The 17657-nt window shown below is 43.3% G+C and overlaps 1 protein-coding gene across 4 annotated transcripts in view; it reads right to left on the minus strand.

Annotated features, from left to right (window-relative positions):
• The window catches only part of LOC110504542 (septin-8-A), a 26291-nt gene continuing 8634 nt past the window's right edge, over positions 1-17657 (minus strand). For 2 of the 4 annotated variants that reach the window (XM_036969733.1, XM_036969736.1), the window contains 7 exons: positions 17284-17500; positions 15719-15880; positions 15229-15325; positions 13671-13839; positions 13090-13222; positions 10607-10797; positions 1-1214 (listed from right to left, as the gene is read on the minus strand). In XM_036969733.1, the coding sequence (XP_036825628.1) occupies positions 1160-1214; positions 10607-10797; positions 13090-13222; positions 13671-13839; positions 15229-15325; positions 15719-15880; positions 17284-17500 (1024 nt within the window). In that variant the 3' untranslated portion in view covers positions 1-1159. Of the gene's footprint in view, positions 1215-6277; positions 7114-10606; positions 10798-13089; positions 13223-13670; positions 13840-15228; positions 15326-15718; positions 15881-17283; positions 17501-17657 lie in introns of those variants that run through there. The other 2 variants (XM_036969734.1, XM_036969735.1) reach the window with 2 other exon arrangements.

Below are 17657 nucleotides of genomic sequence, written 5' to 3' on the forward strand. Positions count from 1 at the left end.
CATTTTTCAAAGTAGCTTTATTAAATAGCGAGCAAATACAAATCTAAAGGAGATAGGGTATAATCAATCACTTCTATAAGACAACTTATTTTAAAGATTGTTTAACTATAATCTTGGACACTTTAGGATAACATTTATATTTTGTAGTTTTAGTGTAAATTTCAAATAACAATTGAAAGAAGCTCATTTTGTTCTTCTGGAATATTGTTCTTAATTTCAGACAAATACACCTTGGTGGTTGATCTATAGCCATCAAATGATACAATCCCAACCACCATAGCACAAAGATCACTACTATTTAAGTAGGTAGACTAATCCATAGATCGTATTCCACAGAGTCACAGTTTGTTAAATAAAGTTCTTATTTCTTATAAATAGACAACCGTAACAACCTCTTGCAGGTTGCAGCGTCCTTAATAAAAGTCTTACAGATTTTCAGTGGAATAAGACGAGTCACTAGTCAACACATAGAACAGTCAGGGTAAATAAACCCTGACAACAGCATGGAAAACACATTTATTAACCTAATGAACTACTTAATAAACTCTGGGGGATTTTAATCTGAAAATGGTTGTCTTGCAGCCTGAATGCCAGTCGGTTACTGCTCTCTTACCAACTGCTTTCTAGAACAGAAACAGACTGGCACCTCGGCTAGTTATCTTATGCTTATTGAAGAAAGTCATGTGGAAAATGTCATGCAGAGAAGCATGCTATAGAGCATCAGCTTTTATTCAACCAAAGTTGCATCCCCAATATAATGCACTACTTTATAGCCCTATATATATATATAGCCTATATACTTTCTGACTATTAGAGAACGTGTGTACTAATATGCTGAGCTGTATGGAAGACTCCCAGACTAGGTATTAGGTAAGAACATCCCTTGAAGAGTTCAGGAAGGAGAGCACAGCACAGCAAGGAATTGCATCCCAAATGGCACTCTATTCCTTTTGTAATGCACTATTTTTAACCAGAGGCTTAGGTCAAAAGTAGGGCACATTATAGGGAATAGGGTGCCATTTAGGATGCAACAAATATTTTTTTACAAAAATGTAGCTTCGAATCACACTGTAAAAAATAGTAAGCTCAATAGATTGTTAATTGTCAATAGGGGAAGAATAAAACAGCCATCCTTTTGGCGTGGTAGAAAGTCAGTCTTCTAATTTAAATTCCTTCCTGCTGTTAGGGAGCACGCAGACGGAAGACTAAAGAAGCTATGAGAAGAAAAAAGAAAAAGGTCATTGATTTGAACAGGAGACAAGCAGGCAGGCTAGCATACACAAGCATACATACTGCATGCCCAGGAAAGTTATAATGCATTAACAGAACATTAGCCCATACTACTTGACAAACTATACTACTTTGACATTCTCTGAACCTATACTCAATGGGAATTGTTTACGGTACATTCATGGACGTGACGATTATATAACTAAAAGTAGGCTACACGTAAGCTAGTTTTTTAAAAAGGACCAGTATTTTGCATGTGCCAATCACAAGACGAATTGTTCACTACATAATTACCCCTCGCTTGAAGCAGGTTAATACTATGACAATACCTGCTATTCATTGATTCATTGCCTGGGAACAATAAAACAAAATCTCCCTTATGTAACTCAGATAACCCAATAAAAACTAGCCTGGTGACAAACCTGTTTGTGCTCTTGTATACTCCACTGCTCATTGTCAAGCCATACATACACGTTACAGTAGGCATGATAGCACAAACAGACTAGCACTCAGGTTAAAATAAAATCAGATTAAAGTAATTGGTGGGGGAAATGCAGGGTTGGGAGAAGAAAATAAACTTTGACCCACAAACACCAGAGTCAACCAGGTTTTGGTTAACATCACAGACAACCAGGTCTTGGTTAACATCACAGTCAACCAGGTCTTGGTTAACATCACAGTCAACCAGGTCTTGGTTAACATCACAGACAACCAGGTCTTGGTTAACATCACAGACAACCAGGTCTTGGTTAACATCACAGACAACCAGGTCTTGGTTAACATCACAGTCAACCAGGTCTTGGTTAACATCACAGTCAACCAGGTCTTGGTTAACATCACAGTCAACCAGGTCTTGGTTAACGCCACAGTCAACCAGGTCTTGGTTAACACCACAGTCAACCAGGTCTTGGTTAACATCACAGTCAACCAGGTCTTGGTTAACACCACAGTCAACCAGGTCTTGGTTAACATCACAGTCAACCAGGTCTTGGTTAACATCACAGTCAACCAGGTCTTGGTTAACACCACAGACAACCAGGTCTTGGTTAACATCACAGTCAACCAGGTCTTGGTTAACATCACAGACAACCAGGTCTTGGTTAACATCACAGACAACCAGGTCTTGGTTAACACCACAGACAACCAGGTTTTGGGTATTTTAAAGATGCCCTACTACATGTGATCATGCAGCTACCCAACCTCCTTGCGCCGGCCAAATGCTACGCTACGCCCACAGACGTTAGCTTCCTCTCAGCAATGAGTCTGGATCTGAGTAACTCCCAGACGATGTCTAGAACGGATTTCTGATTGGTCCCTGAAACCGATGTGTTGGGCCAGAACATACTTAGTTAAAGCAGTGTTTTTAAAACGTGTCATTGGCTTTGATACTCTGATTGGTTAGAGATGATCCAATCGCTGATGACTGACTATATTTTGTACAACCCCCCTCATTTTGACGTCACCACAAACGACTTCAATGACGGCAGTCTCAGACTGAACTACATAGTGAACGATAGAGCAACGGAAGACTTCAGTTTGAGTCGTCAGCCAAGCGATACAGGACAGAGAAGTGATCCGTGTGGCTGGTAAAACTCAGGAATTCGATTTATACATTAATATATAGGCTATAAATATACGCCATTGATAAATCCATGATTCACCTTCTGAAGTCCCAGAGCGATGCATACACGGCCCAAGTGAACACCGTTTTACTTCTTTATTGGAATGAAAAGGCATACAGAGGTCTTCTCTCTCCCTTTAACAGTAACATTCAGAGAACAAACAGCAGTCAGAGGCATGTTCTACAGCTCTGTATGCCATAGCTCCTTTTGCATATTTAATTCAATTGTATAGAATGGTAGCTTTCACCCTTATTGCATAGTATAGTTGCCATGGAGCCCTAATAGCAGCCTAAGCATAGATCTCCTGTAAAATGTACACATACACTACCGGTCAAAAGTCAAAACACCTACTCATTCAAGGGTTTTTCTTTATTTTTTTTAACCTTTTCCAACATTGTAGAATAATGGTAAAGACATCAACACTATGAAATAAAGCGCATGGAATCATGTATTAACCCCCCAAAAAAATCAATAAAATTGATTATTTTATATTTGAGATTTCTCAAATAGCCACCCTTTGCCTTGATGACAGCGTCAGATTGCAGCGTCACCTGGAATGTTTTTCCAACCGTCTTGAAGGAGTTCCCACATATGCTGAGCCCTTGTTGGCCACTTTTCCTTCACTCCTCGGTCCAACTCATCCCAAACCATTTCAATTGGGTTGAGGTCGGGAGATTGTGGAGGCCAGGCCATCTGATGCAGCACTCCATCACTCTCCTTCTTGGTAAAATAGCCCTTACACAGCCTGGAGGTGTGTTGGGTCATTGTTCTGCTGAAAAACAAATGATAGTGGGACTAAACCCAAACCAGATGTGATGGCGTATCGCTGCAGAATTCTGTGGTAGACATGCTGGTAAGGTGTGCCTTGAATTCTAAATACATCTCAGACCGTGTCACCAGTAAAGCACCCCCACACCTCCTCCTCCATGCTTTACGGTGGGAAATACACATGTGGAGATCATCCGTTCACCCACACCGTGTCTCACAAAGACACGGTGGATGGAACCAAAAATCTACAATTTGGACTCCAGACCAAAGGACAAATTTCCACCGGTCGAATGTCTATTGCTCGTGTTTCTTGGCCCAAGGAAATCTCTTCTTCTTATTGGTGTCCTTTAGTAGTGGTTTCTTTGCAGCAATTTGACCATGAAGGCCTGATTCATGCAGTCTCTGAACAGTTGATGTTGAGATGTGTCTGTTACTTGAACTCTGAAGCATTTATTTGGGATGCAATTTCTGAGACTGACAACTCTGGTGAACGTATCCTCTGTAGAGGTCTTCTGGGTCTTCCTTTCCTGTGGAGGTCCTCATGAGAGCCTTTTTCTCCCCAATTTCGTGGTATCCAATTGTTTAGTAGCTACTATCTTGTCTCATTGCTACAACTCCCGTACGGGCTCGGGAGATACAAAGGTTGAAAGTCATGCGTCCTCCGATATACAACCCAACCAAGCCGCACTGCTTCTTAACACAGCGCCATCCAACCGGAAGCCAGCCGCACCAATGTGTCGGAGGAAAGACAGTGCACCTGGCAACCTTGGTTAGCGCGCACTGCGCCCGGCCCGCCACAGGAGTCACTGGTGCGCGATGAGACAAGGATATCCCTACCGGCCAAACCTTCCCTAACCCGGACGACGCTAGGCCAATTGTGCGTCGCCCCACGGACCTCCCGGTCACGGCCGATTATGACAGAGCCTGGGCACGAACCCAGAGTCTCTGGTGGCACAGCTGGCACTGCAGTGCAGCACCCTTAACCACTGCACCACCCGGGAGGACTGTTCAAAGTTCTTGAAATGTTCCGTATTGACCAACCTTCATGTCTTAAAGTAATTGACTGTTGTTTCTCTTTGCTTATTTGAGCTGTTCTTGCCATAATATGAACTTGGTCTTTTACCAAATAGGGCCATCATCTGTATACCACCCCTACCTTGTCACAAAACAACTGATTGGCTCAAATGCATTAAAGAGGAAAGAAATTCCACAAATCTACTTAAGGCACACCTGTTAATTGAAATGCATTCCAGGTGACTACCTCATCAAGCTGGTTGAGAGAATGCCAAGAGTGTGCAAAGCTGTCATCAAGGCAAAGTGTGGCTATTTGAAGAATATCAAATATAAAATATATTTAGACACTTTTTTGGTTACTATGTTATTCCATATGTTATTACATAGTTTTGATGTCGTCACTATTATTCTACAATGTAAAAAATAGTCAAAATAAAGAAAAACCCTTGAATGAGTAGGTGTTCTAAAACTTTTGACCGGTAGTGTATATACACACAAAAGTATGTGGACACCCCTTCAAATTAGTGGCTGACAGGTGTATAAAATCGAGCACACAGCCATGAAATCACAACTGGCAAACATTGGCAGTAGAATAGCCTGTACTGAAGAGCTCAGTGACTTTCAACGTGGCACCGTCATAAGATGCCACCTTTCCAACAAGTCAGTTTGTAAAAATGTTGCCCTGCTAGAGCTGCCCTGGTCAACTGTAAGTGTTATTGTGAAGTGGAAACGTCTAGGCACAACAACGGCTCAGCCACGAAGTGGTAGGTCACACAAGCTCACAGAACGGGACCGCGGAGTGCTGAATCCCGTAGCGCGTAAATATCATCTGTCCTCGGTTGCAACACTCACTACCGAGTTCCAAACTGCCTCTGGAAGCAATGTCAGCACAATAACTGTTCATCGGGAGCTTCATTATATGGGTTTCCATGACCGAGCAGCCTCACACAAGCCTAAGATCACAATGTGCAATGCCAAGTATCGGCTGGAGTGGTGTAAAGCTCGCCGCCACTGGACTCTGGAGCAGTGGAAACTCGTTCTCCAGAGTGATGAATCACGCTTCACTATCTGGCAGTCCGACAGACAGAACTGGGTTTGGCAGATGTCAAGAGAACGCTACCTGCCCCAATGCATAATGCCAACTGTAAAGTTTGGTGGAGGAATAATGGTCTGGGGCTGTTTTTCATGGTTCGGGCCCCTTAGTTACAGTGAAGGGAAATCTTAACGCTACATTATACAATGACATTCTAGATGATTCTATGCTAACCAACCTTGAGGCAACAGTTTGAGGAAGGTCCTTTCTTGTTTCAGCATGACATGCACAAAACAAGGTCCATACAGAAATGGTTTGTCGAGATTAGTGTGGAAAAACTTGACTGTCCTCCACAGAGCCCTGACCTCAACCCCATCGAACACCTTTGGGAAGAATTGGAACGCAGACTGCGAGCCAGGCCTAATCGCACAACACCAGTGCACAACCTCACTAATGCTCTTGTGGCTGAATGGAAGCAAGTCCCCGCAGCAATGTTCCAACATCTACTGGAAAGCCTTCCCAGAAGAGTGGAGGCTGTTATAGCAGCAAAGGGCAGGGGGGGGGGACCAACTCCATATTAATGCCCAAGATTTTGGAATGAGATAGTCGACGAGCAGGTGTCCACATACTTTTGATCGATCGGGTGTGTGTATGTATGTATGTATGTAGAGCGACTTTTTAGTGCCAAAAATAAGGGGTTAAATCCTTCTGTTATATATTGCTTGTTTGTTTTTGAAGCACATTGAGATTCTTTGAAAAGCGCTATAGAAACGTAATAAATTATTATTAAATATACTGTACTCTACCTAGCTACAGCATCATAAACTACTTCTTAATATATATATATATAAAAAAAACAAATATAGTATTAATATGCATATATTCATATACAGTATACAAGTTCTGTATTAATGTAAGACAGCAATGGATTAATTATTAGACTTTCCCCATGGTACGTTTCCCATGGTACGTTTCCCATGGTAGATGGACACACGTTCACACCAAGAATGTAAAACAACAGATGCTAAGTTGTCATAACAGAGTTCAGATTTTCTTTTCACAGTGCTTTTCACATTGCTGACTCTAGTGGAGTCAGCACCGGAGATAATAGGTGTCCCAAATGACACCCTATTGTTCCTGGTCAAAAGTAGTACACTATATACTGCAGGGAATAGTGTGCCATTTGGGACGTATTCATAAAGTCCATTGTGTATGGGTCACTTTTCTGATCCTTGAATACACATAGGGGTTCACAGCCAGCTCATCATCACACATCTCTCTCACATGTAGTGTCAAAGAGGTGTGTCACTGAGGCCATTCGTACAATTTCAGAATTAAAATAGTCCCTGAAGATAAAAGTGAAGATAAAAATAAGTCCCTTGTTCCCATGGTGATGAAGATACACATTCCTGGTTGCCTTGGTGTTGCTGCGCGGCCATGAATCAACTGAAAGAGGGAAGAAAGAAAATATGGCAAAAAAATATGGTAAAAATATGGTAAAAGGAACTTGTATAGAATTTGATAAATGAGTTGGAAAATCAAAGAAAAATATCGTATGTAAAAACAAATACTAGGTTGAGAACGCTGCGTTTAGCAATGATCGCAATTATTTCAACATCATTACCGTTTCAGGTTTTACATAGTGAACAAAACTGTTATATGATACGTCCATCTTCGCACAAATGGTTATATTATGAAATATGGGAAGTGTCCAGTAGAGGGCACTATAACTTTCACATTAACGAGTCATCAGAGTCGTAGTCAATAGTCAACCTTCTTATTTCCTCACATTTCGTCACACTTTCTCCTCCTCATCAGCGTGCTTCTTAACAATTCCTGTCATCGAGTCTCTATTAAGTTAAATGTCAAAACAAGTCTCTGAGGTCTGAGGAGTGAGACCATTATTCCATTACAATAGACAGGCTGACACTGGGATAGAATCACAGACAGTAGCGTGTAACTATGCTTCTTTTTTATGCAAGATGTCTAACTGAACTGAATAGGCTACCATCTAAGATGTCTAACTGAACTGAATAGGCTACCATCTAAGATGTCTAACTGAACTGAATAGGCTACCATCTAAGATGTCTAACTGAACTGAATAGGCTACCATCTAAGATGTCTAACTGAACTGAATAGGCTACCATCTAAGATGTCTAACTGAATAGGCTACCATCTAAGATGTCTAACTGAACTGAATAGGCTACCATCTAAGATGTCTAACTGAACTGAATAGGCTACCATCTAAGATGTCTAACTGAACTGAATAGGCTACCATCTAAGATGTCTAACTGAACTGAATAGGCTACCATCTAAGATGTCTAACTGAATAGGCTACCATCTAAGATGTCTAACTGAACTGAATAGGCTACCATCTAAGATGTCTAACTGAACTGAATAGGCTACCATCTAAGATGTCTAACTGAATAGGCTACCATCTAAGATGTCTAACTGAATAGGCTACCATCTAAGATGTCTAACTGAATAGGCTACCATCTAAGATGTCTAACTGAACTGAATAGGCTACCATCTAAGATGTCTAACTGAACTGAATAGGCTACCATCTAAGATGTCTAACTGAACTGAATAGGCTACCATCTAAGATGTCTAACTGAATAGGCTACCATCTAAGATGTCTAACTGAACTGAATAGGCTACCATCTAAGATGTCTAACTGAACTGAATAGGCTACCATCTAAGATGTCTAACTGAACTGAATAGGCTACCATCTAAGATGTCTAACTGAATAGGCTACCATCTAAGATGTCTAACTGAATAGGCTACCATCTAAGATGTCTAACTGAACTGAATAGGCTACCATCTAAGATGTCTAACTGTGAACTGAATAGGCTACCATCTAAGATGTCTAACTGTGAACTGAATAGGCTACCATCTAAGATGTCTAACTGTGAACTGAATAGGCTACCATCTAAGATGTCTAACTGTGAACTGAATAGGCTACCATCTAAGATGTCTAACTGTGAACTGAATAGGCTACCATCTAAGATGTCTAACTGTGAACTGAATAGGCTACCATCTAAGATGTCTAACTGTGAACTGAATAGGCTACCATCTAAGATGTCTAACTGTGAACTGAATAGGCTACCATCTAAGATGTCTAACTGTGAACTGAATAGGCTACCATCTAAGATGTCTAACTGAACTGAATAGGCTACCATCTAAGATGTCTAACTGTGAACTGAATAGGCTACCATCTAAGATGTCTAACTGAACTGAATAGGCTACCATCTAAGACGTCTAACTGAACTGAATAGGCTACCACTCCGAACCATTTAAGCGTCACCCAGAGACAAATATATAGGTCTCTGGTAGTGCCCAAACAGTGAATGACACATACAGTCCACAGCCTCTATGATAACACCATTCAAATGTAGCTAGTGTTATCACAGTCTAGTAAAATATGTGTTATCATACACAGAGGCAGGGAGGAAAGACTAGTGTTACCCTATCAATTCCTATTGTGTAGATAAACACCAGTGACCCAGCCTAGCCTAGCTGAGATGCAGACTGACAGGTCACATTATGCAGAGACGGTCTGGTGGTGGTAGTGTGTAGTGTGTGTGTGTGTTTATGTGTTTGTATGTGTGTGTGTGTGTTGCAGAACCACAAGCATCAGGCGGTGGGTGACAAAGCAAACTGTGACCTCCCCCAGTGTCTGGGCACACAATGTCAGACTCAATCTGTCCCCTGTATCACAGTTTCCAAGCCAAGATGTCTCCTGGCACTGTAATGCTATATCATCAGTCACTTCCTGACTGCAACTGTGCTGTGTGAGTGTCGACTCCATAGAGACAAGCAGATCAGTCTGCTCCTATAGCGTATTGCTCAGTTGAAGCTTGGCTATAGTGAGTCAATTGGTTATCCAGGTCTAAACCCTGACCCTGAAACCCTCAAGGACCCTCTGGAATTTAACACTTGCAGTGGAGATGCCAGATATCACAAGAGCTCTAGTATATGAAACAATGGACCGAATAATAAACACAACAAAAAAATTAACTAAAGGAGAGAGACACACACAGAGACTGAGACCGAGAGAGAGAGAGAGAGAGAGAGAGAGAGAGAGAGAGAGACACACACAGCGACTGAGACCGAGAGAGAGAGAGAGAGAGAGAGAGACACACACAGAGACTGAGACCGAGAGAGAGAGAGAGAGAGAGAGAGAGAGAGAGAGAGAGAGAGAGAGAGAGAGAGAGAGACACACACAGAGACTGAGACCGAGAGAGAGAGAGAGAGAGAGAGAGAGAGAGAGAGAGAGAGAGAGAGAGAGAGACACACACAGAGACTGAGACCGAGAGAGAGAGAGAGAGAGAGAGAGAGAGAGAGAGACACACACAGAGACTGAGACCGAGAGAGAGAGAGAGAGAGAGAGAGAGAGAGAGAGAGAGAGAGAGAGAGAGAGAGAGACACACACAGAGACTGAGACCGAGAGAGAGAGAGAGAGAGAGAGAGAGAGAGAGAGAGAGAGAGAGAGAGAGAGACACACACAGAGACTGAGACCGAGAGAGAGAGAGAGAGAGAGAGAGAGAGAGAGAGAGAGAGAGAGAGAGAGAGAGAGAGAGAGAGAGAGAGACACACACAGCGACTGAGACCGAGAGAGAGAGAGAGAGAGAGAGAGAGAGAGAGAGAGAGAGAGAGAGAGAGAGACACACACAGAGACTGAGACCGAGAGAGAGAGAGAGAGAGAGAGAGAGAGAGAGAGAGAGAGAGAGAGAGAGAGAGAGAGAGAGAGAGAGAGAGACACACACAGCGACTGAGACCGAGAGAGAGAGAGAGAGAGAGAGAGAGAGAGAGAGACACACACAGAGACAGACCGAGAGAGAGAGAGAGAGAGAGAGAGAGAGAGAGAGACACACAGAGACTGAGACCGAGAGAGAGAGAGAGAGACCGAGAGGATAAGTGAGAGAAAGAAAATACGTACTTCTTCTTGTCCTTCTTGTCCTTTCTGAACGGTTGTGAGGATCCCTGTAGAGACTGACCCATCAGCGTCTCAGCTGCCACCTTCCTCCTGTTGAATGCGTTCATCTCTTCCTCCAGATCGCTCCTCTTCTCCTCCAGATTCCTCTTCTCCTCCTGGTGCATCCTCTTTAGCTGCTCAAACCTCTCATGGAGCTGGAGAGGAGGGGGAGACAAGTTGGTAACATGTAGGCACTTGGTGCTTTAAAGTCTAATGATACAGTCAGCAGCCCATCATTCAGGGCACGTGGAGCAGAGCCCCACCTGTTTTCAGGCCCACCCGTTAAGCAATTTTTTATTTATTTAATTGCCCGTTTTGCATGTTATTTTGGCATTAATACATGTCACATATCAGTTTGCAAACAAAGCAAAATTATATTGAGTTAATAAAGCCGCATACAAACATGGTCTCTGTTTAGCTTTCTTGAGTAAGGCAGCTCCAAAATGCAGGCGTTTCAGCCTAGCTCAGTGCTTTCTGTGGTGGTGGGGCAGCCAGCGGAAAATACGGAGCGTATGGGTTTGTAATGTTTTCTAGTTGTGCCGTGACTGGCCCAGTGTTCTGGTCACTCACGGGAACACTACGTCCTTGCATATCTACAGGGAGAGCTAAAAAGTTCAAGCCCTCTTGGGTGATGCCATAGATTTACATTAGAAGTGCCCATCCAAGAAAGCTGAAGGTCATTGGCCACAGATAAAATAACGTCAAATCATGTCAATATCATACTTTCAAAATCTTAGCTAGCAAGCTAGACAAGCAGTCGTCATTAATCAAGTCGACAATCTACAGGCAAATCCTTTTCAATCCTTGTCATACGAAGATAAATTATAGATAAAACGTATCAGTGCTCATTGGCCATTGGAAATAAACATTACACAGCAAGTTGGAAATCGCAAATTCAACAATGAGTGGTTTAGAAGGAATCAGTGGCTAACTGCAGGCGTTGCAAAGCAATCACTATTTTGCTTCCCCTGCTATTTGGTGGAGAGGGTGTGTGGTCCAAGTCTGGGTTTAAGGGTCTCTTTTCCAAGCTTTTCTGGCCCACGCAACACCACGGGCCAGAAAATGTTGAATACATTGGCTATGCTATCAATCCAGCAAAACTTGTGCCACGTTCAAAACAACTGGAAACTTCGGAACTGGGAAATCTCAGATTTCAGTGACTAAGGGATTTTTTTTTTTAGCTCCGACTGGGAAAATACACTTTGAACGAGCATCTCCAGGGCCTCCTGAGTTCCCAGTTGTCTTGAAAGCACCATAAATCCAGAGAATGACAGACTTTGATGACAAAGTTTCATGACAAAATTTGCCAACAAGATGGACCGCAGCGCCACCTTCCTGTTCAAGTGAGCACAACACAACAAGGTGAGTTCAAAAATGTATTGTATGCTGCTACATAAATTCTGTAATATGCCAGGGAGATGTGTATACTGTAGCTTAGAAAGTAATACTAAGTGTCTGTTGTGTATTAAGCTGTTCGTAGCCCATGTGCATCACCCTAATTTAATCCTTTTCCCCTTCATAACTTAGCCTACTGTTCTGACTTGGTGGTGCACGTGTAGCATATAGCCTGTTTTAGAGAAATGTTATCATTGAATGTTGTAAGAGCTTTCATTGTCTGCTTATTTGCCCTTTATTTATCCTGCGGTTCTGACTTGGTGTACAGGGCGAACACTAAGAACGGCCCATGTTCTGAATTATGTCGCTGTTCATTTCAAAAGTGCTGAAAAAATAGTTATATTGACTACGTCTGTCGTCGCTCGCTCATTAATGTCTCAATCGAAATTACGGATGGCCTCTTATCCGCTCACTGTCCCCTTATGCCATAGTTTGTACATCTCAATTGTCACTTGAAACCACATTTGTTAAAACAAGTCAGCCATATCAGCTGTTTTTTTTTTAAGTCAGTAAATGAGGCTCAATGAACTATTTTGCTGCCAGAAAAGGCTCCGCTGATAGCCAGGTGTAACAGTGGTAAGGATTCACTCTATGGGGATGAAAAGAAAGTTCTGCTGTTGGGACAGCTTTGTGGGCCCTAACAGTTTGTGGGCACTGTTTGTCGCCGTTATAGTGGAATTAATGTTAAGTTTAGTGTTGTGTAGTGACTTTGCTGGCATGCGTCAAAAAATAAATAAATGTATATATATTATATATATATATAAATGAGCATTTGCCCCACCAAGATTTACATGCTAAAATCATCACTGGCAGCAGCACATCCAAGGAAATGTCTCAGAATGCTACACTGAGCAAACAGTTCAAAACTGTTAGATGCTCCCAAAATGCTCTGTAGACACAAGGTCACATGGCTGATTCGATTCTAATGCCCAGTCCAGAAACAACACAGTCTCATCCCCTAGCCACAGTCTAGAACATGTTCTTAACATGAGGAGCAGAACAGTATCATCATCTAAACAAGACAACTCCCAGAAGCACCAATGAATGATTACCTCCCTCTCCTTTTCTTTCAGCTCTGCCTCGGTCTCCTTCACCTTGTTGACAAACATCTGTCTCATCTCGTCCTCCTTATGCTGCAGATCCCCCAGGAACTCTTTCCTCTTGGCCTCATATGTCTCCTGCAGACTGATTGGTGAGGGAAGACAAGGTAGTTACAGTTAAACAGGTATACGGTATTAAAGTTTGTATCCCGAATAGCACCCTAAAAGTAGGGCACTATGTAGGAAATAGGGTGCCCTGGTCAAAAGTAGGGCACTATGTAGGGAATAGGATGCCCTGGTCAAAAGTAGGGCACTATATAGGGAATAGGGTGCCATTTGGGATGAATCCTATATTTAAATTCTAGAATGTGCATTAGGTCTCTGACTGTTGTGATGTCCATGGGCTTTTTGATGATCTCCAGGGGCCGATAAGTGCTACGTGTTCTGATGCTAGCTTCGGTTGTATTTGGGCTTCCAACACGAGTCTAATTTCAGTTCATATTATTCATATTTGATGACAAACCTTCAGCACATAAAAAAAAAAAAGTAGACAACCTGCCCGCTATGTAACTTTGAACAAGAGCTGATCTCACCTAAAGGGTTTGTTGTCGGGGTCTGTATCTGTGAAGCCCAACTCCTCCAGTTTGCAGCGTCTGTAGAGCTCGTAGTGTCTGGCGTGAGTCTGCTCTCTCAGGTCTTCCATGTTCACTCTCAGCAACATCTCTCTCAGCTTCACAAAGTCACAGTGGCTCTCGTTCTCCACTGATGAGCACAACACAGCAGGATTGGGTTATATGGTTGGTTTAATATGGTGAAATACCTTATAGTTTGAAAGGGACTGGTCATTCTATGGCAAGTTAGCAACAATACGTATTTGAGAAAATAACAATTTTATATTGGCATTAATGATATGGGTCTCTAGTGATTGCGTAATATTGATGCATTAATGATATGGGTCTCTAGTGATTGCGTAATATTGATGCATTAATGATATGGCTCTCTAGTGATTGCGTAATATTGATGCATTAATGATATGGGTCTCTAGTGATTGCGTAATATTGATGCATTAATGATATGGGTCTCTAGTGACTGCGTAATATCGATGCATTAATGATATGGGTCTCTAGTGATTGCGTAATATTGATGCATTAATGATATGGTTCTCTAGTGATTGCGTAATATTGATGCATTAATGATATGGGTCTCTAGTGATTGCGTAATATTGATGCATTAATGATATGGGTCTCTAGTGATTGCGTAATATTGATGCATTAATGATATGTATTCACTTTTCTAGCCCAGACCTATTGATTCTGAGGTCTTGCTCTGTTTGCATCAGTAGTATAGAAAAAATGGACTTGTATTGATTACTGTGTGTTCTTATTTAGCCTGTTTCGGTGTTGTCCACTTTCCAAGTGATTTGTATGGTTCTATAACTGTATAATCAATGTACAGGATCAGAGAGATACCTACCCTGTACAGTTCCCCAGGGGTACAGGATCAGAGAGATACCTACCCTGTACAGTTCCCCAGGGGTACAGGATCAATAGAGAGATACCTACCCTGTACAGTTCCCCAGGGGTACAGGATCAATAGAGAGATACCTACCCTGTACAGTTCCCCAGGGGTACAGGATCAATAGAGAGATACCTACCCTGTACAGTTCCCCAGGGGTACAGGATCAGAGGGTTACCTACCCTGTACAGTTCCCCAGGGGTACAGGATCAGAGAGATACCTACCCTGTACAGTTCCCCAGGGGTACAGGATCAATAGAGAGATACCTACCCTGTACAGTTCCCCAGGGGTACAGGATCAATAGAGAGATACCTACCCTGTACAGTTCCCCAGGGGTACAGGATCAATAGAGAGATACCTACCCTGTACAGTTCCCCAGGGGTACAGGATCAATAGAGAGATACCTACCCTGTACAGTTCCCCAGGGGTACAGGATCAATAGAGAGATACCTACCCTGTACAGTTCCCCAGGGGTACAGGATCAATAGAGCGATACCTACCCTGTACAGTTCCCCAGGGGTACAGGATCAATAGAGAGATACCTACCCTGTACAGTTCCCCAGGGGTACAGGATCAATAGAGAGATACCTACCCTGTACAGTTCCCCAGGGTTACAGGATCAGAGGGTTACCTACCCTGTACAGTTCCCCAGGGGTACAGTCTGGCTTTCACCATCTTATTCCCCACTTTAACCTCCTCAACACTCCCCACCACAGCAAAGGGCAGATGGGCCTGGAACAAAGGATTGAATTTAATATATAAACATTTAGTAACACTTTACTAAAGCCTGCAGATACTGAATAATGCATTATGATGCAGTTATAATGCATGATAAGACTGTCATGAGCATGTATGAGCATGTATGACCCCCTTATAATATAATGACTGTTGTTTAAAAACACAAGATCACAGCAAGGTTTCACAAATAAGCTGGTGTTTTTTTGTTTTTTAGGCATCGAGGAAGAGGAGGACATCGTTGTCTCTTTCAATCAATTGGCTCCTCAGCTGACGCAGTAAATCAGGGACGCAAGCAACCTGATTACAGTGTACAGATGCCTGGCATACACAACTGCATTGTGAGAAGACAAGGGTGTGTGTGTGTGTGCGTGTGCGAATCAGACTCACATTCATGGAGGAGTTGATCTCGGTGACAGCCTCGTCCTCAGTAGGGAACTGGTGTATCTGAACACCGTTGCTCACCAACTCTGACATGATCTTGATCTTGAACTTGTGCAGCTCGCTCTTAGATATGGTGTCTGCCTTGGCAATGATGGGGATGATGTTTACCTGGAGTACAGGGAGGAGCTGCTAGTGCATCATCAGGCCTACTATGGTTTCTATATTGACTCTGGATTGACACAAACGCAAGCGTCAAAGACGCAATGCAGCTCTACTTTGAGATAAAAATTTAACTGGTTGCGCCTGAACCTGAACACCTGTCAGTATCCTTCAGGTGAGCTGAGCCTGAACACCTGTCAGTATCCTTCAGGAGAGCTGTGCCTGAACACCTGTCAGTATCCTTCAGGAGAGCTGTGCCTGAACCTGAACACCTGTCAGTATCCTTCAGGAGAGCTGTGCCTGAACCTGAACACCTGTCAGTATCCTTCAGGAGAGCTGTGCCTGAACCTGAACACCTGTCAGTATCCTTCAGGTGAGCTGAGCCTGAACACCTGTCAGTATCCTTCAGGAGAGCTGTGCCTGAACACCTGTCAGTATCCTTCAGGAGAGCTGTGCCTGAACACCTGTCAGTATTCTTCAGGTGAGCTGAGCCTGAACACCTGTCAGTATCCTTCAGGAGAGCTGTGCCTGAACCTGAACACCTGTCAGTATTCTTCAGGAGAGCTGAGCCTGAACACCTGTCAGTATCCTTCAGGAGAGCTGTGCCTGAACCTGAACACCTGTCAGTATTCTTCAGGAGAGCTGTGCCTGAACCTGAACACCTGTCAGTATCCTTCAGGTGAGCTGAGCCTGAACACCTGTCAGTATCCTTCAGGAGAGCTGTGCCTGAACCTGAACACCTGTCAGTATTCTTCAGGAGAGCTGTGCCTGAACCTGAACACCTGTCAGTATCCTTCAAGGGAGCTGTGCCTGAACACCTGTCAGTATCCTTCAAGGGAGCTGTGCCTGAACCTGAACACCTGTCAGTATCCTTCAGGAGAGCTGTGCCTGAACACCTGTCAGTATCCTTCAGGAGAGCTGAGCCTGAACACCTGTCAGTATTCTTCAGGGGAGCTGAGCCTGAACACCTGTCAGTATCCTTCAGGGGAGCTGTGCCTGAGCCTGAACACCTGTCAGTATCCTTCAGGGGAGCTGTGCCTGAGCTTGAACACCTGTCAGTATCCTTCAGGGGAGCTGAGCCTGAACACCTGTCGGTATCCTTCAGGGGAGCTGTGCCTGAGCCTGAACACCTGTCAGTATCATTCAGGGGAGCTGGGCCTGAACACCTGTCAGTATCCTTCAGGAGAGCTGAGCCTGAACACCTGTCAGTATCCTTCAGGGGAGCTGAGCCTGAACACCTGTCAGTATCCTTCAGGAGAGCTGCCAGGTGCTGTTCAACTCTTATGATGTCCAACGCTTCAGATGCTAACAAATCAGTGTCCAAACATGATTTCCTGCAACAGTATATTCCTGCAGGGCAGTAAGTATAAGAGCAGCTCCTAATACAAGAACAAATGCATTTCAAACGTTACCTTGCTGTCCAGTTTCTTCATGGTGACCAGATCCAGTGATTTGAGAGAGTGTCCGGTTGGGGCGATGAAGTAGAGACAGATATGGATCCTGGTGTCGTGGTAGTCGAACAGGGAACGTTTGATCTTCATCTCCTCCTGCAGGTAAGTTTCAAACTGGGTGTCGATGTAGTCCACTATGGGTTTGAAGCTGCAGGGTGCAGAGAGACCAGGATTTGGGCTTTGGGAATAGGGTCAGTTTCAATTACAGGTGAATGGAGAATGTCAGAAAAGCAGGAATTCCTGATTAAATTGGGAACAATCACATCCCCGAGAAAAGTGTTTAAAAAACAATTCAGATGCAGGGCCTGAAAACATATGTATTTTTATTGAACTTT

The sequence above is a fragment of the Oncorhynchus mykiss genome, chromosome 31, assembly GCF_013265735.2.
Source record: "Oncorhynchus mykiss isolate Arlee chromosome 31, USDA_OmykA_1.1, whole genome shotgun sequence".
NCBI classification, from domain to species: domain Eukaryota; kingdom Metazoa; phylum Chordata; class Actinopteri; order Salmoniformes; family Salmonidae; genus Oncorhynchus; species Oncorhynchus mykiss.